The sequence below is a fragment of the Lepisosteus platostomus genome, chromosome 10 (assembly GCF_059453375.1).
Source record: "Lepisosteus platostomus isolate fLepPlt1 chromosome 10, fLepPlt1.hap1, whole genome shotgun sequence".
NCBI classification, from domain to species: Eukaryota; Metazoa; Chordata; class Actinopteri; order Semionotiformes; family Lepisosteidae; genus Lepisosteus; species Lepisosteus platostomus.
The window spans coordinates 44,651,988-44,679,461 of record NC_142620.1 but is presented as its reverse complement, the minus strand read 5'-3'; the positions used below and the strand labels follow the sequence as shown (position 1 = coordinate 44,679,461).

Here is a 27,474-nt window from a genome sequence, read left to right as displayed (position 1 = left end):
AAGAGAGAAAGCGCTGAACCTTTTCAGCTCTCTAGCATGTTGGTGATCTGAGCTAAAAAAGCATGAGAGAAGGAAAGTAGCTCTTACTGGCAGCTCAGATAGCGGAGATGCTGGTTTGACAAACAGTAATTTTAGGGTTGGCCCTGAATGTGCAAGACAATAGATATCAAATGGCTTGTATTAGGATTCTCTATTAATTATTTCTTAAACTTAGAATCCCTCCACATAATACAGTTAACTGAGGCTTTTTTTTAAGTACCTATATTGCCATGAAACTAAAAAGCAACAGTTTTAATCGCAGTTTTATAACAAACTGTGGTTTCTTTAATAGTTGCCTGATTTAAGTAGGTTGTAACTGTCAAACCCTCCTGTATGAACTGTTGGAGAAATTTGTCAACTTCCTCTTAAAAGACAGGAGTTCAAAGGAGTATTTATTTAATGCGCAGGGGACTGAAACACACAGAGATGCTTGGTGTATTTTTCTCAAAGCAATTTAACAAGAACAGACCTTTAATATTTTTCTGTTATCTATCACACTTCCCTGTGCTAATCAGATTGGTAGCATTCAAAGATCATCTTCCTCTTCCCTGTTCCTTCCCTTCCTTGTCAAAGATAACTTTTTAATGCAGTTGGTTACTTAATTTCCCTATATAACACAGTATAGAATTACATAGTAGCCTTCGTCTCTAGCATTCTTCCATTCTGGTTCAAACCAGCTCTGTATGTCCGTCCTTTAAAATACTTCATTATCAGCAGAAAAAAGTATGTACAAAGTTCACAAACGGTACCGTGGGGATTGTTTGAGGAAACGACCGGCTTCCACCCCCTTTTCCAGATGACTCCGGGCGAGATCAAGTTCTCGGTGCACGTGGAGTCGGTGCTGAACCGCGTCCCCCAACCGGAGTACCGCCAGCTGCTGGTGGAGGCCATCTTGGTCCTGACCATGCTGGCGGACATGGACGTCCACAGCATGGGGGGCATCATCCACGTGGAGAAGATCGTCCACATCGCCAATGACATATTCTACCACGACCAGGTCTGCCCAGGTCTTTTCCCTTGGGGTGGGGGGAACAAGTGCCAGTGGGAAGCTTTCCGAAAGGGGGTCCGGCCATGTGATTCGGTGACGGCTCGCTGTGGGAGTCGCACCCTGCAGCTGTTGTTCGAAATTCGCTCTCTTTCTCTCTCGTCTGCTGTCTCGTCTTTTGAAGAGAATTACTAGCTGAACACAAGGGCCTGCTGTAAAAAATTCCTTTAGTTAAATTCCCCTCACTTTTCTCCTTAAGCGTTCTTAGATTTTAGTTTTTTTTTTTTACAAAACGGGTGTGTGCCCACTTTCACTGAAGAAGCCCATATTTAATACATTCAGTATTGCAGAACTAATATACAGTGCCTTGCGAAAGTATTCGGCCCCCTTGAACTTTTCAACCTTTTGCCACATTTCAGGCTTCAAACATAAAGATATAAATTTTTTATTTTATGTGAAGAATCACCAACAAGTGGGACACAATTGTGAATTGGAACGAAATCTATTGGATTTTTGAAACTTTTTTAACTAATAAAAAAATGAAAAGTGGGGCGTGCAAAATTATTCGGCCCCCTTGCGTTAATACTTTGTAGAGCCACCTTTTGCTGCGATTACAGCTGCAAGTCGCTTGGGGTATGTCTCTATCAGTTTTGCACATCGAGAGACTGAAATTCTTGCCCATTCTTCCTTGCAAAACAGCTCGAGCTCAGTGAGGTTGGATGGAGAGCGTTTGTGAACAGCAGTTTTCAGCTCTTTCCACAGATTCTCGATTGGATTCAGGTCTGGACTTTGACTTGGCCATTCAAACACCTGGATACGTTTATTTGTGAACCATTCCTTTGTAGATTTTGCTGTATGTTTGGGATCATTGTCTTGTTGGAAGATAAATCTCCGTCCCAGTTTCAGGTCTTTTGCAGACTCCAACAGGTTTTCATCCAGAATGGTCCTGTATTTGGCTGCATCCATCTTCCCCTCAATTTTAACCATCTTCCCTGTCCCTGCTGAAGAAAAGCAGGCCCAAACCATGATGCTGCCACCACCATGTTTGACAGTGAGGATGGTGTGTTGAGGGTGATGAGCTGTGTTGCTTTTACGCCAAACATATCGTTTTGCATTGTGGCCAGAAAGTTCGATTTTGGTTTCATCTGACCAGAGCACCTTCTTCCACATGTTTGGGGTGTCTCCCAGGTGGCTTGTGGCAAACTTTAGACGAGACTTTTTATGGATATCTTTGAGAAATGGCTTTCTTCTTGCCACTCTTCCATAAAGGCCAGATTTGTGCAGTGTAAGACTGATTGTTGTCCTATGGACAGACTCTCCCACCTCAGCTGTAGTTCTCTGCAGTTCATCCAGAGTGATCATGGGCCTCTTGGCTGCATCTCTGATCAGTCTTCTCCTTGTCTGAGCTGAAAGTTTAGAGGGACGGCCAGGTCTTGGTAGATTTGCAGTGGTCTGATACTCCTTCCATTTCAAGATGATCGCTTGCACAGTGCTCCTTGGGATGTTTGAAGCTTGGGAAATCTTTTTGTTTCCAAATCCGGCTTTAAACTTCTCCACAACAGTATTACGGACCTGCCTGGTGTGTTCCTTGGTCTTCATGATGCTCTCTGCGCTTTCAACAGAACCTTGAGACTATCACAGAGCAGGTGCATTTATACAGAGACTTGATTACACACAGGTGGATTCTATTTATCACCATCAGTCATTTAGGACAACATTGGATCATTCAGAGATCCTCGCTGAACTTCTGGAGTGAGTTTGCTGCACTGAAAGTAAAGGGGCCGAATAATTTTGCACGCCCCACTTTTCATTTTTTTATTAGTTAAAAAAGTTTCAAAAATCCAAATTTCGTTCCACTTCACAATTGTGTCCCACTTGTTGGTGATTCTTCACATAAAATAAAAAAATTATATCTTTATGTTTGAAGCCTGAAATGTGGCAAAAGGTTGAAAAGTTCAAGGGGGCCGAATACTTTCGCAAGGCACTGTATGTTATGCAGCGAGAGCCTGGAAAACTCTGTGTTTACAGGTATTTCTTACGGATATATCGTTTTCTGTTGTTTTCTGAATGCTCAGATTTGAAATGCATATTGATTTAAACTGATGCACATAATATAATTTGGAGAATTAGCTATTAAAGGATACCATGCTACCATTATCTAGAATATTAATTAAAAAAAAGTGAAGCTATGACTAAGCATGATCTGTTTGTAAAATGTCTCAAGTATTGAAACCACTTCTAAAGAGTTTGGACTATACGGGCTTGATTGTTAGAAACCGAGAAATTGGTATAGCGATGCAGTAAGGGTATACCTATACAGTTTGCTTGCTTTGAATAATGCTTTGTGGAATTGGTTTTGCTGTTGAAAGTGTCTGAGTTCTCTGGGTTTTGTGTTTCCTCTAAAGAGGCTTGTCTGGTCTTCATCTCTCCTCCACAGAGAGACCTGGGTGCAGATGACAGCATTCTAGAGAAGGACCAGGCCACTGGCATCTGCAAGCTGCTGTACGACAGCGCCCCTAGTGGCCGTTTTGGCAGCATGACCTACCTCTCCAAGGCAGTGGCTACCTATGTACAGGACTTCCTGCCCAGCAGCACCTGTGCCATGCAGTGAGACTGCAGTGGGGGGGGACAGACGAGAGGACAGCCCTGCTCCTGAAGGACCCGTGGCCCTGCAGCTGTCTTTCAGTCATCAGCTCCTTAGCACTTGGATAAGAAGCTTCATTTGTTTCATGCAGCAAACCGTTGGCTCCATTAAGGAATTAAGAAATGGAGGAGTGAAGTGAAAACGCCCCTCTGGTTCTGAGTGGTGCAGGTCCTTAACCTTAATCTGGTTCTCTGAAACCCCCTCAATTATGTGTGCCTTAGTGAGACTCTGCAGATAAGACAGAGGCTATCTGGAGAAACACACTTTGTTGCATGAATGTATCCAACCTCAAACAATAATAGGCTATATTTTATAGGTGGGGGGGACTTCCTTACCCTAGTGTACCAGGAATTTTCATTTTGGTCACTTTGTATGTCAGCATGAGTATGTAATATTTGAATGTAGGTTTACTTTCATCCAGCTATAGGATATCTAGTTGCAACTTCATATTTTATGAGGTCAGCTATGTATCACCCTGTCATTTAACTGTAATTGACTGTAAATCCTTCAATATGTGCACACTGCCCTTCACAAAGAAGCACTCTATTCTTGGAACAGTAACATTTTTAGTGCTAAATGCCGACTTGTATTACACTGTTTTTCTTCCCCTGTGCACTTCCTGTTCCATGTTTCCAAACTCCTTTCAGAAGCCTCCTTTCATGTTGTCATTAGCTTTAACCCAGAATATTTCTGAAGGGGACTATGAAACAAGGGAAAAATAAAGAGAAGAAATGTGGGCAGTGTAGCATCTCTATAATTGTAGTTTAAAAGTTGAGGATTTTCATCACAGAATTTGCATGACCCCATACAGAGGTCGTAAAACTGGAGTTTTTCTCCATGGTTCACATGGACAGGTTTAATTCATTTTCATTGTAGGAAGACACAATCTTGTCAGCTGTGCACAGACGGGCAGACAGTCTTAGTGAAAAATCTTTTCTTCCCACATGTTCATACGTGGTTAAGCTTTTGAGACATGAAAGCCTTGATCATTTTAAAAGCTGAAAAAATGACTAATCACTACAGAATTCTTGTCTTTTTTTACAATTACACTCTTAAAAGCCAAAGTAGATGTTTGTGTCCATGAATAGTTTTGGCTAATTGTGTGAAACGCGTGTTTTACAATACTAGCATGTCTTATTTTCTTACTTTCTGCTGTTTGCAACGATTACAGACTTGCAAATTAAAATGAAAGCCTTAAAGCTGTTTTCAGGTGTACGTTTTTTGCTCATTTAAAGGGAGGAAAAAGGGAAATATTTTCAGAATTTGTAGGAAGTGATTTGAAAACATCTGTTACAATTTTTCTTAATCCTTTTTAATTGTGGACTAGAATAAACCCAGACAAACCCCTCTTTTATTTTGAATTACTTTTTAAAGTGTGGAAGGTAGAATGTTCCATGCAGCCTGATACTTTCTAATTGCACAAGAAACATTTAAAACATGATGTTCTCCCACATTTAGTACTTCTGATTTCTGAACAAGCATATAAATGGTGAATGAATGTGTTTATTTTACCTTGTAACTAAACAGTTAAAACTAATTTTTGGGAGAAAACATGGCAGTAATTAATCAAGATTTATTCAATCAATCAAGGTTTATTTATCAGTGCACAACATTACAGCATACAGCGGTGGTTGTCGGCAGTGAAGTGCATTTTCCGCAAGCTTGCCAAAGAGAGGACAGAATTTGATGGAAGGTTACAAGGAGAATTATACATCTACAACATTACACAATAATAAAAAACCGCAGTGAAAAAAAATGCAGTGAACTGACTATCAGTGGTTGTTTGGGTAATTGCTGGTGGCTGCTGTGGCTGGCTGTTCAGCAGTCTTATTGCCCTGTTTTGAAATCGGGATAAAATTCAATCACTTCTGGTATTTTTTGTTCCAGTCGTATTTGTTCTGACAGCAATGTTCTACTGCAATTGCTAGCATTTGTTTTTAAAGAGGGTGGGATTTGGTTGAGTGTGGCTGAAATCAATTTCAGGCAGTATTGGAAAAGTTGAAAATGATTAAGAAGCTTCTTCCTTGTTTATTTGATAATGTGCCATTTGTCTCTTGTTTGAAAAAACACTAGTGAAGTGGTACCCAAAACTGTCTGGTTCAATGTTTGTATTGTCAGAGGCTTTAAGTACGTGGTTGAGCTGTGTGAAATTGACCTACCTGTGAAACTCACCAGTACTAAAGCAAGGTGATTGCATTCTTCTTATGTTCGATTAATTCTTAAACCATTTAAAACCTCACACTCCTCCAAAAGAGAAATATATGTGCCTTTTGTCATTGTTTTTTTGTTTAGGCCTTGGTGTCACAAACAGCACAGCAGCAGTGGAAGGAGTCTCTCATTGAAGATGACATTTTCTGAACTCTGAAATTACAGTAAACAAATCCAATAAAACCTTCAGTATTAGGTAATGGAAAGTCTGTGGAAGAGATCTTAGAAACTGCTACTGTTCTCTGTCATCTTGTGAAGTATCTGGTGTGTTTTATGTTGAAGAATGTACAATTTCACCTTTTGTTTTAACAGAAACAAAATGCTCGTGCTGGAATAACTAAATTCAGGTGTCTAGTAGTTTGTTTTTTGCTGCTGCTTTTGAAAGCAGCTGAAGAAGGTTTATATGGCAGTGTTTGAAACCTTCTTGAAATAAAACTACAAAAGAATGATGTTGTCTGTGGTTTCTTTTAGGGAGTGAGAGTTCTGGGCATCTAAATGGACAGTTAACATTACCTGTATTTTCTTCAGGTCTTCATTAAGCTATATACCAGTGATTCTTAACCTGGGGCACATGCACCTCCTAGGGATGTGAGACATGCCAGATTTTTACAGAAGTAAATCGCTTAAATTATGCACAGGCATGCAAGTACAACTACCCTATTTAATCAGATGTATGAATTTTTAGGTTTTAGGTTAGTTTTTCATCTCACAGAGTGATGAAGCCAATTCATAGATGGGGATTATTAGGAGGCCATAATTGGTAAAGGCCAGGAGAAAATTTGGCCAGGACACCAGGGTAACACCCTATTCTTTTTGAGAAACACCCTGTGATTATTAATTATCACGGAGTCGGGACCTCCGTTTTACACTTCATCTGAAGGATGGCGCTTTTTTACAGTATAGTGTCCTCATCACTATACTGGGGCATTAGGACCCACTCCAAACGCAGGGTGAGCGCCCCCTGCTGGCCTCACTAACACCTCTTCCAGCAGCAACCTTAGTTTTTCCCAGGAGATCTCCAATCCAGGTACTGACCATGTTCACACCTGCTTAACTTCAGTTAGCAGTGGGTTGCCAATTGTGAGTTGCAGGGTAATATTGCTGCTTATTTTAAAGCTCTATAAAAAAATTAATAATGTTGTTGTCGCTGTCGATAGGTTTGCCATTATAATGTCACAGGAGTACACTAATGGATTTCCTGTGATATCTGATATGGTTTGCAACAGCTTGTTTGTGTCACTCCAGTTTGAAGCACTACCTTACTCATCATGTAATGTCTTTTAAGGAGCCACACGCCATCCCTTGCAAAAGTATTCAGACCTCGGCACTATTTTCACTGTCTGTTGCTTTTAAGCTTGCAGTCATCACATTTTGAAATAGCAGTTAGTAGTTGGTATTTACACAGCCTGCCCCACACATTCAAGCCAAAATAAAAGAAAGAGATAATACAAAAGTAAAAAGGAAAAGGTTGTGAATGAGTACATTGTAAATTGTACCAAATTACCTCTTTGAGCCACACAGTTAGTTGAGTAGCCTTGGCGTGCAATAATAGACCTCACGATTTCAGAAAAAAAACTTAAACTCTCTGTGAGGTTCCTTGGTCAGGTGATGAACTTTCAGAATACACTCAACCAGACTAGCTTCCCGAACAATGCAGGGATAAAGTTGAATAAAGTTTCAGATTAGGAGAAGGGAAGCTTTTTAATTTTTCCTGCAGCTTGGCAACTTGTGATGGTGTGATAAAAACATCAGAAGGAAGTAAAGAAACGAGGAACTGTGCTCCAATGAAAAGCAGCTACCTTGTGAAATAAACAGTTTGAACAGCATGCCAGAGAACACTCCAGGCCTTCTGACAAGGGAAAGAGCTGAGCAGCAGAGCTCTTCTGGGGCAAAGGTCACAAGTGATGTTGAGCCTGAGTGAATATGGTCATTATCCCAGCTTTTGTATGCAGTGTCACTTAGTCACATGTGGAACATACAGCAGCTAATATATATATATATAGAGTAAAACAGATTTCTGTGTAAATTGGAAATCTTTTATGTCTCTTGCAAGCAATGGCACCCAAAAACCCGAGTGATTCCGTTAAAGTGCTCCAATTTAGCCATAAAGAGCTGCTTCACACTGTTAAAATCTGAGCTGGAATGAAAACCCGCAGACGCACACTGGCCCTCCAGAACCAGGATCGCACCTGCCTCCTTTAGGTGACGTGTGAGTGACTCTAAAGCCAGATGATTGAAATAATAATCCCTTGTGTTTTGTGTAGTTTGTATGTTCATCAAAACGTATCCCAAAGCATGCATACAGGGGGAAAACTGAATTACGTCCTTATTTTTATTCACTTAACATGACACCTATAGAAGTATGAAAGGAAAAAAAGCCGCTTTCTCGCGGCGGTGCCCAAGCTGGCAGGGAATTCGAGAGAGAACATTTAAGCGCTAATGACTGAGAAAGAGACACTCGATCCCACATCTTCATACCTTTCTGAAATACTATGTTTCGGAGTGATAACCCATACAAATTAGCCTTCTGTGTTAGATGGGCTCAGTTACGCAGTATGTTTTTTTCTGTGTGATATGGAATTCGTTTACAAATATATTGACAAACTGGGGTATGAGAAATATACTTTGCCTTTTGACATTCATAATGGACTTCAATTCCCAGTGGGCCTAGCAAAATCGCGTCCTTTAGGGAAGCAGGCGTTCCAGAAACGTATTTATGGTCTTGGAATTGTTTTAGTTATTATTTATTATCTTAGAAGTTAATTTAAAAATAAAAGAGACCCTAAAATACATTACTTTTGGGAAAACTCCTAAATTATTTCATTTATTAACATAAAAACGTCGAATTTTCTTAATATAAAAACAAATGTGGTCACCATTTGACGTGCTCTTGTTTCAGGAGTCGGAGGGAGTGTTTTGAGTGAGACACGCTTCCCGCGGTGCTTCGGCTATTTGATTTGGATAAAAAATAACGTGCAAACTATTTCAATGAATATTAAAAGTCCAGAAACTGTCAACAGCTGTAATCACAATGTGCTTTATGTTTACAGCCCGGAATTAATCGAAACCTGTGATTCACTAGCTAAAGTTCCCAAAAGGGTAAGTCGCACTAAAGAAAATGTTGTTTTGTTCTTTAAATTAGGTTCTCAGCTCAGAATAATAAAACTTTATTTTTCTTTTGGATCTTTCTTATAATTCTTCAAAATCCGTTTTTGTCACAATAGATGCTATTGTTATGGTTTTCAATAAGGCGTTGTTACACAACGACTCAAAATACTGAATCACATTCACTTGGTTTTCCAACGTATATACTTTACTTTTCCGAAAGCAGAAATTATGATTTAAGTACCACGCAGCGAAACACCTTAAGTGTTCGACATAATATATAAAATCGATCGCATGACTTTGATATAGAAAACGTGTCTCTATTGCGGTAATCTTTGTTTTATATAGTGCCTTCATGTAAATCGTAACCCTACTGCCCACGAATAAAACAGTAACAGGAAGTGAAATCAGCTCATATAATAACAAAAACAGATCACACCGTAAACATCAAGGCGCAGAAGTAGATAATCGGTTTGGAATTAAAAGTATAGTATGTTCATGGTTTATTAGTGGTTTCTAAACTCTAAGGGGGACTGGTTCTGTATTTTAATTACAACAGTGTGCACATGACTGAAATGCATACGTTTATGTTCATGAGCCTCTGAACACACCTGCTGTTTGGAATGCTTGACTAGTGCATTTAAATCCAGAACACAGTCCATCCAGCAAAGGTAATTCTGGCCAAGAAAAAGCCTAGACTGAAGTTGTATTGTGTTTGTTCCAAATAATGCCTTCTATTGGAGATTATTTTTCTTTTCAATTTTAGGCAAGTATGGTGCACTCCTTGATTGAAGCCTACGGCTTACTAAAACACATGAGGTACGTTTCTTGTTCCCTGTGAAATAACAGCTTTTAAGGAGCCACGCCTTGCAGAAGTATTCACACCCTGGCACTATTTTCACTGGCTGTTGCTTTTAAGCTTGTTGGCATAGCATTTTGAATTACCACCTGAATGATGCAATGGTAGCCATAGGGCGCCAGAACACTCACCACACATCAGCTATTAGTGAGGAGAACAGAGTAATGAAGTAAGTCATAGATGGGGATTATTAGGATGCCATGATTGGTAAAAGCCAGAGGAAAATTTGGCCAGGTTACACCCCTGCTCTTTTCGAGAATTTTTAATGACCACAGACAGTCAGGACCTTGGTTTTACGTCTCATCCAAAGGACAGCGCCTTGTCACAGTAAAGTGTCCCTGTCACTATACTGGGGCATTAGGATCTACACAGACCACAGGGTGAGCTTCCCCTATGGGCCCCACTAACACCTCTTCCAGCAGCAACTTAATTTTTTCCAGGTGGTCTCCCATCCAGGTACTGACCAGGCTCACACCTGCTGAGCTTCAGTGGGTTGCCAGTTGTGAGTTGCAGGGGGATATGGCTGCTGGCTCTATAGCAGAATGGGTGGCAGAGTGGCACAGTACTTACCATTGCTGATTCGCACGGCTGGGGCCCTGGGTTAAGTTCCAGATCTGGTGTGCTATCTGTACGGAGTTTGTATGTTCTTCTTGCTTTTGCATAAGATTCCTCAGGTGCTCTGGTTTCCTCCCACAGTGCAAAGACATACCCGTAGGTTAACTGGCTTCAGGAAAATTGGCTCTGGTGTGAATGTGTGCGTGTTAGTGTCTGTGTGTGCCCTGCGGTGTCTATCCTACCTCGTGCCTGTTGCTTTCTGGGATAGGCTCCGGCTCCCCCACCATACCGGATAAAGCACTTAGAAAATGAATGGAATATGGGTTAGGAGAGAAATGCTTCTTCTGTTGGAATTAGAAAAAAAAAAGAAGCACATTCTCCACGAGTGCCACCTGAGTGCGTTCCAGGCTCTCTGCGCTCGCTGCTGAGAGAGCCCTGGTCCGATTCCTGCCCGGGACCTGGCCTCTGTGCGCGAGCCGGCCGCCGGGGGCTGGCTGACCGCGTGCTGTCCCTGTTCTGCCGCAGGGTAGTGAAGCCCCGCGCTGCCACCATGGAGGACATGGCCACCTTCCACACCGACTCCTACCTGGAGCACCTGCACAAGGTCAGCGAGGAAGGCGACGACGACGACCCTGAGTCTGTGGAGTATGGGCTGGGTAAGAGCAGATGGGTGCAGCCTGGGGTTTATGGGGGGGGGGGGCACTGATCAAACCTTTTAAAGCTGGACTCTCCCATCCTGGTCCAGTAGGTATTGACCTATGAACCTACTGGTATGGAGGGCCAGTGTGTCTGCAGACTTCCTGTGTCTCGGTAAAGAAGCAGGATCTGAAGAGCTGGGAGAAGCTGTTAGCCGTGTCCAGTTGAGCCAGTAATGAGCTGGTTTAGACTGTTAGAAAGTGAGCTAGAATGAACTCCTGTAGACAAACAAGTCTTTCATGAGCAATACCACTGTATTTCTAACAGGACGGGCATAATAGGAGCATGGCTGGAGGTTTTATTAAGCTACTGTTTTGTTTTTGTTTGAAGTCCATAATTATTTAAATTACAGCTGAATAAATTCTCAGAATGTTCCTGAATGCCTGTCTGTTTGTGTCTTTATCAAGACAGATAAGGAGGGAAGTTATAGTTTGTGATCTTGTCAGATCTAACTTGTGAATAATAACTTTGTCCTTGTTATTGTCTTTAACTTTGTCTCCAATATCCGAATACATGTCAGAAAAGAGGTTAGTTTCTGGACCGGGTTTCACCAGATTGAGTTGATGCAGATTCTCCAGGGTTAGTCCAGTAGAGGGCGCCAAAGCAATTAAAAAACCCAGGAAGCGCTGGATTGCATGAGAGCGATGACCTTTTGGAGACTCTGCGGGGAAGATAGCAGGTCTGCCAAACCACAGCATTACCACGATAAACTAAACTGTGGCCTGGTATGCCCTTAAACCAAAGAGCTTTGGCTCAATAATGGCAAAAGAAAAGAGACAACCCTTATTTTAAAGTAATGCATAGAGCAGGATAGGAAGCCTAAAATTAGCATTGTTAAGAATAAGGAGCACAATGGAAATCTTTCCTTTCTAAGCAAAGAAAAATCTGAGTAATGTCTTCCGGAAATATCAGTGTCTTTCTATTGTATTTTAGAAGCTCGTAACTGACATGAGGTGGATTAATGTTTTTTTTCAGAACACTCAGTCCCAACCCCTTTGATAATATAAACATTAAAAACTTTATGCAAGTCCTCTTAGTGTATGCTGTTTTCATTTTCTTCCAAAATGAAGTCTAGCCAACTCTGTGACCCTGTTAGAGGAGGATGAATTAATTTCTCAAGAGAATCAAGCCAAATGGCTTCCTTTTTGGGTATTTTGATACTCTGCTTTCCATCTTTAATGCAAACATTTTTGCTGGAACATTTCTACTAACCTCAGGATGGGTTTGAGGTCTGCTGGGTTAAAAACTCTTCCACCTGAGGCCTGTATCTGATTACAGCCTTATGACACGGCTGAGCTTTTCCCCACTCAGGGGAAAAAACTAGAGGAACCAGGAATTACAACAAGCCTCTGATGATGTGGAGGCCTTTTCTCCCAATTATATACTGTATTTAAAATGTGGGTGAGCACTGTAACACTCAGTTAAATAACTGAACTCTTCAGAGACCTCATAATAGGTTCGTTTTGAATCTTTTATTGTTTTCAGTTCCTAGACATGTAGCTAGATGCTTTTAACTGCTGTATGGCATATATTAAAACTTAATTAACTTAAAATCTAGGGGAAAAAAAAAACGTTGTGACCAAAAGGTTGCTAAGGTTCCAACCAAGCAGCTTGTTGGTTGAGTCTAGGAAAGAGCTTGGTGTCCATGGAAACCGGCAGGTCTGTGGGTCTCTATGACTGGGCCTGAACTCCCTGTGGTCTTCTGATTTCATATTTTTACTCCAACTGAAGTCTTAATAAGGTAAAATTGTTTAATTAATGTAAGGAATTACTTCATTGAAGGAGTCAGGACTTGGTTTCAAGAAAGAGGAAATGTAGCACGCAGATATATTTCAACTGGGATGTTTTCTGAAGAACTCCTAATTGATCATCAATTAAAGATGTATAGGAACAGATGGAATAACACTGAGGTACACACTCACATTACAATCATTCTGAGTGATGCATAAACTTGTTGGGAGACGTACCACCTGTCGTTGATATGGCAAACCTAAATGGGAGAGGCTCAGAAACATGGCTTCTGGCACAGGGTTCATGCTAATACCGACATCTGTCCTTCTCATTAAGACTAATTAATAAACAGTCCTTCTGGAATGAGAACCGGGAAAACGCAAGGAACGCTACTGTATTGGATGCCCCAGTGACTCTGAAGACAGGACGCTTGCTTCTCTTTGCTGTTTAACGTGACTGCCTTTCTCTCTTTCTTTCTCTCTTTCTCTCTCTCTCTCTCGGCCGTCCCTCTCAGGTTACGACTGCCCGGCAACGGAAGGGATTTTCGATTATGCCGCTGCAGTAGGCGGAGCCACGCTGACGGCCGCCCAGTGCCTGATAGACGGGACGTGTAAGGTCGCGATCAACTGGGCGGGAGGCTGGCACCATGCAAAAAAGTAAGGCTGTGGCTGTGGGTGCCATGTGGGTCTTGTTCTGTGATTGACAAAGATGCGACAGCATACGGAGGCCGTCCTTCCCTTCCTGTTTGGTTGGCTGCTCACAACCTGACTTCCAGGGAATCTTACTGAGCTGCTTCTTGTGGAAACCCAGTGGATCACCTTTCACAGCTTCTTAGGTAGCTTATTCCGAGCTCGGACGGCTCGTTATGTAAAGGAGAGACATCTTTTTTTTTTTTTATTCCCCATCTGCATTTACACGTGATTTTCATTTGTCCTCCGGACAAGCTTGATGAGCTTCAAGTAGTTGCTCGGGGTTAAATCTCTTGGCGCCTCTAAGGATTGTGTGTGTAGGTGTGAAAGAACCCGCATTTGTTTAGGTGATGGCTAGTTATTGCTTTTCTTACAATCTACTTGCAGAGCGCCATGTTGACCTCAGGCTTCCCTCTGACTGGAAGACATCAGACTGATTCCTCCTCTGTATGCTAGAGCAAGATCTACCGAGATTAGGCAGAGACTGCCAAGGTTGAGCTCTGTCCATTAGGATACACCAGGCAGACTGATGAAGAGAATATACTGACTAGACTCATAAAAAAAAACAAGGATGTGGCTAAAAAAACGTTTTGGAAACTTCCGTTCCACTAGGCTTGGTCTGCCTTGGTGGGTGTAGAAATGGAGTCTGAGTTGGATTCAGCTGTGGTTTGTGTTTCCAGGTTTTGCTAATTCCAAGTCACAAACAAAAAAGCTGAGCAACAAAACAGTGCTTTGTGTTGGTGGCTAGAATGACCTTTCAGTTCTGACACTTTTCAGAAAAGCTCTTCCTGATTCTGAAGCTTATCCACCTACTTGCCTGCTACTCGGTCAGATATCTGCTTGCCTGCAGCTGGATGAAAATGAACTCAAATCCTAAAGTGGCAAAAAATGTTGAAGTTTGTATTTGTTTTGAAGGAAAACTGAACAAAACCACTGTGTGTAGGCTCAGCTTCTGAAGTATACTTCGGTATATCTCTTGTGCCAACAGCCATGGGGAAGGGGCAGACAGACTGTGTCTTCAGGTAGGATCTTTTAATGGTTGCAGACCATGTTTTGTTGGAATTCGAGGCCTCGACAGCTTGTTGCCTTTGAATCTTGGCCCATTGCATTGGGTTTGGTGCAGGAAGGGTGCGCTCTGTGTTAAAGGTCAGCGTTTGGGTCTGCTCCTTTCTCAAATGTGTCCATTAACCTTGCAACAAGCCCCTCTTTCACCAGCTAAATGGTTTCCCCTGGTCAGTTGAGAGACTCACCAGGGCCTTTTCAAGTGGGAGCTTCTGTCCTGTGACCTGAAGACAAGCATAAGGTCCCTCTACTGCTCCCACATCTTTCTCACTAAAAGCAGTGCACTGAAGGTGCCTTCAGAGCTGGTGAAACAGACGTTCCCTTTGGTTCTCTGCCTCTTTTCTGCTGAAATAGAAACCCGGGCCACATTTCCTCCTTTCATTCTGACACATAGAGGTTAGTGTGCTTCGAGGTGAATCGGTGAACAAGCACTGGTAGATTTCTTGTAATTGCCAGGAGATCAATTTGCCGCTTACCCTGGAGAAAATTGCACTGTTTGTCTGCTTTCAGCAAAGTAGCAGTCAGTCTGGGAGCCTTAAAGAGCAAGAAGACAAATATCAAACACTACATCTGGTCCAGTACCAGGTTGATAAGTGTGTACTTCACCAGTAGAAAGTACAGTGTGGTGCGGACAAGAACATTTACTCAGCAGATACAACAACTATAATCCAGCTACTACTTCAATATAATGAATTGTAACTTCTTCTAGTAGTCAGCAGTAGGATTATCTCTGAACCACAGGGAACTGAAAGATCAGCCAGCATAAAGGCCAGGCAATGTTGGCAGTTTTAGAGTAGTCTGTAAAAGTCACTTCAGGACTGTACTGGAATCCAGGAGAGGAATTTTAAAATTGGTTTAATACGAAATACCATGAGTCTTGATTCCTGCAAAGACGTCTGTCTGCAGAGAATTGGAACAGTTGTGGTTTTGTAGGGGATCTGACACTGAATCCAGAGAACGGATTCAGGAGTCATCAGGAAAAATATCTGCATGTGTGCGACTGAAAGAGCTTTCCGCCTCTTCCGAAACTGTCCTGCCTGGAAATGAATGCCGGAGCTCAGGCCTGGACCCTGCGGAGCACTGTGGTTATCCTGAGAAAAGCAGCTGGCCGTCAGCTTGTCCTTTTCCCACGGATGTCAACAAGGAAGCAAATACTCCCACAGCAAAATCTGGACCAGGCCACGGGTTTTGCAGGCCTGTTGCACGTGTGGAATGGATCACGTCGGCCCCTAACTTTTGTTTGCGTGGCGGAGGCGCCCTCTTCTAAAAATATCTTTTCCCTTTTTAAAGTGTAGTGTGCTGATTTGGGGATGTTGAGTATTTAAAAAAAAACTAATTCAGTTCGAATTCTAAATAGCTTTCTTGTGCACCTCATTCTAATGTATCAAAATGAGCAAGCACCTTGGTGTTTAGCAGCTCCCATTGTCCTGGCTGTTTCTTTTTCCGTTCCAGAGATGAAGCCTCTGGGTTCTGCTACATCAACGACGCCGTCCTGGGTATTTTAAGGCTGCGAGAGAAGTATGAGCGGGTGCTGTATGTGGACGTGGACCTGCACCATGGTGACGGTAAAGCTAGTCTCCTCTCCGTGCCAGTTCTTTCATCCAGCCATACATTTTCTAACCAGTTCTTTAAATTCAGGGTTGTGGGGGAGGGGGGAGAGCCAGGGCCTAATCAGCTAGTAGCAATAGGGGGAAATGAAGGATATACACTGGACAGGACACCAGTCCATTATAGGGCAGATACACACACCTCCACACTCGCCACAGGGCCAGTTTTCAAAGAAGCCAATTCATCTCCCAATGTTTTTGGACTGTGGGAGGAAATCGGAGCACGCAGATTACACCGACATGAGAATGGGAAGGTCATACAGAAATCGCCCCATATCCGGAATTGAACCCAGGGCCCCAGCACAGAGAGGCAGCAATGCTAACCCCTGTGCCATCATGCAGCCCATGACAATTCGGACTATGAAAATTCCAAGTACAAGGGATCTGTCAACCCATATTGATTTTAAATTAGTTTATTTTTTTGTCTGCTCCATTTGAAGACAGAATACCTAAGGTCCCATATGTTCAACTTATTTTCTTTTCATGTTACAGGAGTGGAAGATGCTTTTAGTTTTACCTCCAAAGTCATGACGGTCTCCTTTCACAAGTTTTCGCCTGGTTTTTTTCCCGGTGAGTTCCTCTGATGGAGAAGGGGTGTGAGCATGAGTTTGGCTTCGTCCGCACATTCGAGAGTGCAACCAAAAACAGCCCTTTGCAAATTCCTGATTCAGTTTAGCCCTGAAGTGTTTGTTCTCAATTGACCTACATGGTTAAATATAGGATTGAATGACATTTATCTAATCTCCAGTGTTTTCCTTCTGGATACATTTTGTTGTTACTTTAGAGTAAATATACAGCTCCACAGAGAAAACGGAAAGCTTTGTGGTTCCTGTCGGGGGGGGGACGGGGACTCAGCACTGCATGCTTTAGAGATTTATTTACATTTCTCTCCATGAACAATGTGGATTGAAAGTTGGTGAATTGGGTTTTAAAGAAGTGATAATTGGTGGTTCCCATTTTTTGTTTAACGGAATGTGTTAGTGACTCCCTGTTCATCTGCCACAGGGACTGGAGATGTGTCGGACACGGGGCTTGGCAAGGGCAGGTGGTACGCGGTCAATGTTCCACTGCAAGATGGCATTCAAGACGACAAATACTGCCAGGTCTTCACCAGGTCAGCTCTCTCTCATAGCTGGTCTCTGCCGCCTGCGTGTGGCACACCTTCACTTCCAAAGCTCTTAACGCCCCGCTTTCCTCTCTCTGTGTGTCCAAAGACTGAAAAAAAGACTTTCTCAAAAGGTGAATTTCTTTTTTTTTATTTGCTAATAGAATGGATTGCTGATATGCCGGTGCCAGTCTAGGAAGTAAAAAATAATTTTCTGATTTACATAAAGGGTTAAAGATTTGTTAGGGTTTAATAGTGTGCTAGATGAAGCATAAAAAATTCTGTAGCGCACATTCAAGTTCAAGTGACACTGTACAGTAGGGTCTGGACATCTGTGAATTGAACATTCGCGATGGGCTTTTCTATGGAAGAATAGCAGAGCAGGATGAAACTGAGCTGAAGGTTCTTAACTGCAACTTTGAAATGAGAAACACGACAGACTAGGATTGTCAAACAAGTCTAGCTAGTGGGCGAGTCTCTCCTCGCTGCCTGCCCCATACCTGCTACCCAGCATCAGCATCTCAGCATGGTCTTGTTTTTGTATTGCAATGAGCACTCCCAGGTGTGTGTCCACTGTGTAGAGAACATCAGGCTGGAGATGACTTTACGAGCTCTGATCATTTTGTTGCCGTTTAATTACAGTGGGGCAAGCTAATCGCACAGAGAGAAGAAAGTGTAGGCATCCTCTGGACACAGAGGAGGGATTCATGTTGTTTATTTTAGCTGAGTACAATAAGTTTGTGATTACTGTTTCTTTTAGTTAATCGATGTTCTTTAACTTAGTCATTGCATTAGTATTTTGATAAGGAAATGTTATATCGTATGTTATATACTGTAGTACATTGTGTAAAGGTATAGGGGTGAACATGGTTATTTTAGAGTTTAGCTATTGGTGAGGGTTTAGTGCTAAATGTCAAGACCCTACTCTACTGTACTGCTCTAATAGGTCTTCCTTAGATATGTTGCCTCAGGATTGCAGCTGCTGAAGTACTGGGTTGCCCTGCAGCTGCATGAGTCTGCCTGTTGTCTTCTGTGTGCCTCAGTGTCCTGCAGGAGGTGCACTCCATGTTCAACCCAGAGGCGGTGGTGCTGCAGCTAGGGGCAGACACCATGGCCGGGGACCCCATGTGCTCCTTCAACATGACGCCCGTCGGCGTGGCGCGGTGCCTGCGCTACGTGCTGCAGTGGGAGCTGCCCACCCTCTTACTAGGAGGAGGTGCGTGCAGATCGTTACCTTTGACGGTCGTGGCTGCATAGAGGAGACATTTCCATTTGAGCCCCAGAAAGCGTGGCTGCGTTGGATCTCGGATGAGCGTGCGTTTTGAGACTGGGCAGGTTGTGTCATAAGAATGTAGGAATGTTTAGAACAAGGAGATGGTATTTGGCAGGTTGTCCTTACTAGAAAAAGACCGCTTTCTCATAATGGAAGAACCTCAAAATTCATGGCTGGATATCTTACATGTCTGGGCAAAAGGTGACGCAAAGAGTCTAGGCTCAGATCCTCTTGGATCTCTCTCCGAGAATCTCTGCTTTGCACAAACATTGTATTCCCGCTCATCAAAAAAGTCAATTCACCCTATAGTTTAATATTTTCTCTTTAATAGGTTTTGCACTTTATGGTTCTGCTCTTTCTGACCTGTGTAAAAATAATCCCGACTGGTAAACTGTAGGCAGACAGGAAATAGCAATGCTAATCAAAACTTCACTTTTCACTGTCCCCTCCCAAAACACAGCGTGCTTTTAAAGTTTGTTGTCTTATTTAAAATGCTGTGTTAGGAAAACTGTGCACAGTGGAGCAATATAATTTGGAATATGTGCAAGAGACCTTGGGGAACACATTGCCATGGACAGCGATGGTACATACTGTACCAGAGGGCACTACATCATATCAATGTGACTGCTGTTTATAACCACGGTGGCTTGTGTGCATAGCTGGACAGGGTGCACATATCCATGACGCTGTTCAATGTCCTCTTTTGCTGTGCGTATCCTATTATTCCATTTGTTCGAACCTGATTTCAGTGCTCGGCAGTGCAGCTTTCATGATAGACTTGTGAATTGGACTTTACATGCTCAGAAAAAACCAAAACACCCTAGCTCTTTCTTTATAAGTAAACCCCTTCCCACACACACACACAAACACCCACCAAACACATTGTTTGTCTTCTGTGTGCACTCATCTTATTCATCTTATTAATAACGCTGTTTCGGACTGGGTCAAACAAACTAATGCATTTGGTCTGCTGCCAAGGCTAGAGCAAGCTCCAGCTGTGAACGAGCGTGTGTTCTGTTAAACGAGGCACGATTCAGGCACGCTCAGTCCCTTTGTCGTTCATCGGCAACAGGGCTCTCAATATGAAACAGATTTGTCTGAGACATGAGGAAATGTGTGCTGTCAGAAGCAGCCTGTTTGATATACCACTGAAAGTGCATGCTAGCAATGTCTTTCTAACCCAGAGGACCACAAGAAAATGGGCTGCTTGCATCAAAGCAGCGAAGTGCTTCACGTGCAGAAATTGTCAGGTTCTAAACAGAGATCAAGCAGGTGCTTCGGCTATTTCTCACTTATTCACAGCAGGCATTTCTCCTCCACATCTCCCTTTGGGGCCACATGATGCAATGCTTCGTGTATCCCAAAACAATTATATGCTCTTTGAAATTCCATTTTTTTTACTTCCTGTACTTCAAACATCCCTTTTACAGCACCTTCATCAATGCACTTTGCATTGGATGTGCATAGGCTAATTGCAACCCTTTTTTAATTAAGAATTGATCTTACCAGAAAACAGAAAATGCATCTCTGCAAATTGGTGAGCGGTGGTCAGCCTCTCTGTGGCACTATAGTGTGAAAAAGACTGGAAAACAAACCATGGCCACTGATGTAAATGTATCCTTTTACAATCTTCTGGGCTTTAAAGTTTAGGATTCACCTTTAATTCTACACGTTTTTCCATCCAAAGCCAAAAGTGTTATCTACCTTTCAACAAAACATCTATACAGCCAAGAACGGCTGGATAGTATTCGCATTATGTAATCGGGAACATACTCTAGGTTATTCTACATAATATATAGGATGTCAATTTTACTGATTTTTGTTTGTCGTTGTTTTTTAATTTATCTTAAAAGGCTTCTCGCTGACTGTAGATTTGGTTTCTAGAAAACGTCTCTATCCATCCAAGCCCTCACTCAGCAGGACCATCAAGCCAATGTTAATAAGATCTGACCCCCTTCCCATCTTTCCAGCCTTCAAACAGGCCTTTACCTTGTCCAAAGGCATGAGCAGTTTGGTTATTCAGTAGCAAAACAGAAAAAAAGCTTAGTGATTCTACTGTTTTTTTTCTTTCTTTCCTTAAATGAGATCTCCACTCAAGCCTTCTTATCCATCCAGCAGATGAAAGGTTCTAATTAGACGCATACAAAGACACCATTTACTTCAATCTGCCTTCTCTGCTTGTCTCTCTTTCTCTCTCTTACTGTGCTGGAGACAGGAGGCTATAACCTTGCCAACACTGCCCGGTGCTGGGCCTATCTGACTGGCACGGTGCTGGGCCAGACTCTGTCCTCGGAGATTCCGGACCATGAGGTAAGGTTCCAGCACAGCTCCTGTTTCTGCCTCTCCTGTGCTGAGTCATTCCCCCTAATCAAGGGCCCAAACGCTCTTCTCAATACTGTTTTGTTTTCAGGTGGCTAGGGGAACAATAACACACTGTCCCTGTGGCACAGGGACTGCTTGTTTCCTTAGAACCCTGGGCTTTTCAAGTCAAATGGAGAGAAAAAAAAGTTTGGAAGGAGGAGATATTTTAAATTCCCAGATAATTGATCTGAGAGAGAGGGACAGAAACCTGGAGATATCTCTCCTCACAGCACAAAGAGGGGCTTTCTGTAATTGTTTTCGTGGTCACCTAAATGAAAGAAATTCTTAATGGTTTCCCAAAAGAAAAAAAAGGCAGAAAAAGAGACCCCACCCTAGGAGTTTACCACTGTCGTTGTAGAGAGTGCAGGACTGTAGGCTTGTGTGTATTATCAGCTCATGACTGAAGGCCCTGAAATAGCCACCTGTCTCAGGATCTCTGGGCTTCCTTAGAGTACACCTGAGCAACTGTGCAATTCTAATAAAAATATGTATAGAATAAGAATACTGACAGAGCAAACAGCAAGGCTTTCACTGGGTACACAGGAAATGTCCTGAGTTTGCTGGTTTAAATCCCGGCTGTGCCATTGGCCGATGGACACAGGGGGTGACAAAATATTCAGCTACAGTTGCAAGTTGCTTGAGCTCAAGAAAACCTTGCTACTTTATTTTAAAAAATAATAATTAACAGTATTAGTGGCTTGTCAATGCAACTCTTGATGAGTTATGTTCTTTACCCAACCCTTTCAGACGCTTATTATTATTATTTTGTATGCCCTCATTATTTTATTTATTATATCTATCTATTGGCATCTGTAGTATGCATGTTTATAGTCAGTCAACAGGCATTGGTATTTCTTTGGTATGTGTCTTTCAAAAGACAATGGATATATGCTTAATGAAACTAAAAATGTTAATGTAAAATATAATAATGTAGCACAATAGTGTCATCAAAGGAACAAGTAATAGGTTTATTCCATGCTGAAAAAAAGAAGAAAGAGAACACAACGTTTCGGCCGTGGAGCCTTCTTCAGGTGTGCACACCTGAAGAAGGCTCCACGGCCGAAACGTTGTGTTCTCTTTCTTCTTTTTTTCAGCATGGAATAAACCTATTACTTGTTCCTTTGCAGCCTACGCATGCTGACGCAGCTACCCACCTGAACTACAACCGCCAATAGTGTCATCTTTCACTAGGTGAAATACAAATATAATTCATGTGCTATACTGTAGATATTTTAGTTTCCTTTACATACAGAGCTTCTTCTTTTATTCATATTTGATGTAGGTAGGTTAGGTCCCCTTTTCTGGCCATAAAGGCCCATGAGGGAATGGGGGGCAAAGGCCAACATTTTTGTCAACCATCCGACACTGGAGGTGGAGTTGATGTGGTCATCACGCTCTGGTCGGCCTATTACCCCCGGAGGGATTAACCCCTGGTACTCATTTGGAAAGCAGGCTGAGTGGACCTGGGAGCTGTCTGGAAGGAATTAGAGCAAGCTACATCACGTGCCCCTACCTGGGATTGAACCCGGGACCTTCTGGTCAGGAGCTAGATACCCTTGCCATCTGAGCTACCACTGCTCCCATATTTGATGTGTAAGCTGTAATACAGTACGAATGAAATCATAGTAAGAACTAACTTGTTACAGTTTTTCACGAAAATGAAATCTGTTTGCCACATTTCACTGTAGTGGAAATGTATTGAAACCTGCTACCAGTCATGCAGTTGGCGGAGCTAGCTGAGGTTGAGTTGGCCAGGTTGTATGCAGGGTGATGGGCACCAGCTGTCACCTGTGAGATTCCAATATCGTCAGTGATGCTGGGGTGAGTGTGCCCAATCCTCACTACCCCACCCCACAAACTGTTTTATGGGTGCAGTGGTGATGCCAAGCAGCTTAATTCCGGGAATTCCACTGAGGTTTCTGGTGATTTTGCACCTCGGGCTGTATGGGAGTTTATTGCCAGTAGCTGGAGCCCTTGCACATGTGTCCACCAGCAAGAGGTGACGACCAGAATCGTTTAGAATTGAGACTGCTGAATAATTCTTGATTCTGCTATTTTTAAATGTTTTGTATGCTCGCAGATATACTATAAGTAAATTGAAGCTCTAAACTTTACTGACCTACACCAAATGGAGATATTTTCCTTAACCTCAAGTGTTTTTGGTCCAGCATTTCTAGCACTGAGTTACGCCAAGGGGGTAATTTTCAAACTCATTCCCACTCCCCAAAAGCAAAAAGTCAGTCTTCTTTTTTTTTAAATTAAATCTGTTGTTTGCACAATTTTCACCTTATGTTTTCCAACTACTTTGTGAAATTGGGATGGTTTTGCCTCTGTATGAACATAACGAACTAAATCAGACCATCTACGTATAGAGACTGATAAATGAACAAAATACAGGTCTTTGATTAATGCCACTATACCAATAGACACCTCTAAATGGTGAGCATGTTGGAACTTGAGTTGGTAAGTGAGTTTGGTGTCCTGTATTCATTCTACAAAAGAACGTAAGCACCTTAAATTCCCAAGCAAACAGTAAGATTAAGTATCAAACTGGAAGAAAGCCTGTCCTGTTATAGGTCCTGTTTTTTACGCTTCTAAAAAGTGATTTGAATTGGTGCATATAAAGTTAATATATAGTAATACTTAAAAATATGACATCAGATTTTCGTACACCAAAAAAAAAGAAGCTGGAACAAAAGCAGAATCCAAACTTTGCATCAATGCTGGAGATACAGTAGCTCACCTGGACATGACTTCCTCAAACAGAAATTTTGAAATCGAGTGATGTTTGGGAGCTTTTATTTGGTCTTAAAGATGGTCAGCCGAATGGCCACAATGGTCAGTCAGCAACAAAAAGGAAAGCTGCTGTAGTTTTAGAAGCATGAAATCAGGCCAGAGCTGGGGCCATCTACTCATAGTGCTATGAGAAAGTTCATTACTGCTTTGTTTTTGTTTTAAAGAAGACAGAGGAAAACATAAACTGGTGCATAGGTATTGTTTGCAATAGTTTGCACTGTGCCTCTCGCATACAAGCAAATGATACCTGTAGATGAAGGGAATCTTGCCCCATCTCACCACCACCACCTGGGGTCACTCAGTTAGTAGGCCATCAACTCCCTGATAAAAACGGCTTCTTCCTTTTCTTCTACAGCCTCTTAGTTGTCAGCCTTTTGTTGTATATGACCGACAATCAAAGATCCACCCCCCCACCCCCCACCCCCAATCCTCATGAGTATTGTCCGTGAGTTTACACCAAACACAACTGAACTGCAGTGGGCCTGGGAGATAAAGAGGGTGCCTGGAGCCGAGAAAAGGGAGAAATCGCCTTCGACTGTGAAATGGGAAACAAAAAGGACTTTGTACCTGCTGCTCAAATCCCTTCACTTCACCAGCTGCCCTAGGGTCGTTGCGAGCCCCCAGTGCAGGCAAGCCCTCAGTGTTGGACAATAAGGAGTCAGGGTAACAAAGGGCTTATTGACCTCCCAAATAACAACCCCCCTCCCCCACCTAAAAATGCTCTAATTTTTAAGAGATTGAGCTTTAGCAAGAATGGGTTGTCCAAGTCCCAAGAGGGCTTCTGCCTGCAGTCGTCCCCAAATGTGTCCTGAAAAACAAAGCCATGTAGTTCGGGAACAACCGTGCCTGCGTTTGCCGTTTTTTGGTGTGGCAGCTCTCACAAGTGGTTGTACCTCCTGTGATGGGCTTCTCGCTTGTCACCGAGACGATAGGCCCAATTTCACGCCCCCTCCCACCCCAAGTCCAAATCGGCCATCTCCATTTCTCCCAGCAGCTTCCATCACCCTGAAAAGGTGTCACGTTTCTCTAAAGACCACTGCAGCCCTTTGAAGGAGAGATACTCTCAAGGCGCTGCACTTCAGGAGCAGTGTCAGTCTGCCGTTCACAAAAATAAAAGCAAGAATTGAAAGAGCACTCAGGCCTCCTGAGTGTTATATGAGGACATTTCAACACAAATCGCACAGTTATCTTATCAATATTAATAACCCCTTTTCTTTACTGTCATGGAAGACCGGTTTTAGTATTTTCAAAATATGGAATGTAAATATGGATATGATGTCTAACAGCTGGAGGGGATGCATTCATCTTCCTCCCAGTAGTGGTGTGTTCTTCTCAAGTGACGTCAAACTCTGTGCTGATAGGACTTAATAACCCTCCTCTACCCACGCTGTGTGTGTTATACTGTACATGAACTGTGTGGCCTACCTCTTCAGTCAGATAAGACTACCAGTATTGTTACTACCTCTAATGTGTTATTGTTGTTCTTATTTGACTCTTAAAAGGAAGAGCAGAGAGGTTAGGAGTGCTGTGTGTAGCTTCTTGAAAGTCAGGCATGGAGAAGGCAGACCCTGCTCTGAGTATGATTAATTGTCCCTACAGTACGTAGCAGTCAGACATTTTTAGGTTGCTTAATCATTACAATTCGAGCTCCTAAATGCGTGAACAAACATTAACAAATGAAACGATATAAACGACATATAAGAAAAGGTGGTTGTCTGATATTCATATTGATAGAGGCTCCTGTTCCTAGTTCAGTGATGTGCGTCTGCTACCAGACAGCTGCAGCTTTTTCTTTTTCTCGGACCTCAACCGTCACCGAAGCCTGCCCGCCCTCTCCCGCCGTTGTTTATGCCTGAAACACATCCTGCCATCTTGTTCATTGACGCAGTTGCTTGTGGTATCGGCTCAAGGCCTGCCCTCTCTTTCCACTCCTCCTGCAGTCCTTTGTCGTGGTTCCCTGCCTGCTCCTTTTTTTTATTATTTGTTTTCCAAGAGAGAAAGAGCGCCCATCACTTCCAGCCATTGTAGGCAATGTCACGTCCTTGGAAAGCCGGAGCGTTATGGTTGAAAAGGAAGCGCCTCTCCTGCAGTACGAGCCGATCCTCCGCTGTTGGACACGGCAGGATCTCCCAGGGAGGCTGTGTTCATAGAACTCAATGGCCCTAATAAGATTATATGGATTTCCATTTCCTGCCGTCAGTGTTATGGAAATTTGTTGCTGCTTCCTGGAAGATACTGGCCTCTCCCTGATAAACAAAGGAGGCTTTATTCTTTGCTCAAAGGAAAGATAACCAGAGCAAAATGATTACAAGAAAAATTAATGCTTTTGTTACTGTACATGCGGTGTCCGATAGAATTTACATAAGCTCGTTTTCGAGTTGTGTATGAAAATAAGACTTCATTGTGCTGTTCCAGATTCTGATTTTATTGCTCGATAATGTTTTGCACAGTATTTAGTATTTCATAGGCAGGTTGTATGCTTTTCCCTACATGAGGAAGTATGATTAATTGGAAGGTTCTTAGTTTTGCTTTCAGATCACACACCCCCCGAGGAGACGGTTATTTGCCTTTTGGTTTCCCTCCTGGATCACTGTATCGGACCTTTGTCAAGGTTCTAATCATTTTCATAGCTTTTAAAAGAGGTTTGCTTCTCCCAGTGTTTTTTTTTCTTTTGATGCACTCCCTATGGCTCAAGGTTAAAGTTTATCAGGTGGGTGTTGGGATAGACGTTCTGGCTAACATGAGAGTAGTTTCCTAAAATAACCATTGTTCTTCTACGGTGACCGGCCAGTTCCATTTAGATGGGGACGGGCACGGATCCGCAGGGCTTGGCTTTCATCGTGTTTCCCAGGAATACTTTGCTCAAGGTCTTTCTTCCCTTGCTAGGGCGCGTCACTTCTGTGGTCTGGGGAAATGGCAGGCTTTCAACTGCCTTTGCAAAATAAATAAAGGAAACTCGGGCCCTGATTGAGGGGGATTCTCACTGATGTGTTAAATTTGTCTGTGGAGAAGAAGACTTGAAAAACAGTGTCTAGACAAAACTTATCTGTTTCAAGAACAATAGGCTGTCTTTTTCCATTTCCCCTGTATAATCTGTTTTCAAAAGAGACTGTCCTGGCATTGAGGTCTGTTATGGGATTGAAATCGGTGTCAGAACTTTCACCTTTTCCACTGCATTGCCTCTGGGGAGTGTTGTAGACAAGGTATTTTCCTTCCCATTTAGTTTTACAGTTCCTCCTCCCTTTTCAATTGTCCCCTCAGCCCCATAGTCAATTCTCAGCTCTGCTGCAGCTCATGCACAATCAAGGAAGTGCTGGGGTCTGGTGACCTAATGTGTGATGATGGGCGAGGTCTGTGTGGCTCCGAGCAGTCCGACGAACCACCCACACATTGTATCTCCTCCGTGTCACAACTCCTCCATGATAGGCTCAGCTGCCTGCTGTCAGAACTGCTGCACACACTTGTCTGTCCTTGGCTCTTCCTGAGAAAAGCCTTGGGCCTCATGAATGGGTGAATACAATATCAAAGCCTCCTCCTGTTGTTCAGTGAGTCACGCAGCTCAGAGCTGGGAGATTTCAATCCAGGCTGTCCATTTTGGTAAGCTTGGCTGGAGGCACTGTATGATTACCACACTTCCTTGCAATAGCCAGAAAATCCAGTCATGCAATCCAGAATGTTTTGCGTCACTGCTCATTAGTACTGCTGTGACTGTCTTGACATCTCTGCATTGCTCTTCTTCTCCTGAGAGAAGATGTAACA

At 42.7% G+C, this 27,474-nt stretch overlaps 2 protein-coding genes across 6 annotated transcripts in view; both read left to right on the top strand.

The window, feature by feature from the left end:
* phka1a (phosphorylase kinase, alpha 1a (muscle)) overlaps nt 1-6,322 on the top strand; it is a 42,048-nt gene extending 35,726 nt beyond the window's left edge. For all 5 annotated transcript variants that reach the window (XM_088649151.1, XM_088649150.1, XM_088649152.1 and 2 more), the window contains 2 exons: nt 836-1,036; nt 3,462-6,322. In XM_088649151.1, coding sequence (XP_088505277.1) covers nt 836-1,036; nt 3,462-3,635 — 375 coding nt within the window. In that variant the 3' untranslated portion in view covers nt 3,636-6,322. The remainder of the gene's footprint in view (nt 1-835; nt 1,037-3,461) is intronic.
* A 2,452-nt stretch (nt 6,323-8,774) lies between these two features.
* Nucleotides 8,775-27,474, top strand: part of hdac8 (histone deacetylase 8) — a 29,916-nt gene continuing 11,216 nt past the window's right edge. The window contains exons 1-9 of the mRNA XM_088649144.1: nt 8,775-8,975; nt 9,748-9,800; nt 10,921-11,051; nt 13,337-13,478; nt 16,026-16,138; nt 16,673-16,750; nt 17,186-17,294; nt 18,329-18,501; nt 20,774-20,868. Coding sequence (XP_088505270.1) covers nt 8,865-8,975; nt 9,748-9,800; nt 10,921-11,051; nt 13,337-13,478; nt 16,026-16,138; nt 16,673-16,750; nt 17,186-17,294; nt 18,329-18,501; nt 20,774-20,868 — 1,005 coding nt within the window. The 5' untranslated portion in view covers nt 8,775-8,864. The remainder of the gene's footprint in view (nt 8,976-9,747; nt 9,801-10,920; nt 11,052-13,336; nt 13,479-16,025; nt 16,139-16,672; nt 16,751-17,185; nt 17,295-18,328; nt 18,502-20,773; nt 20,869-27,474) is intronic.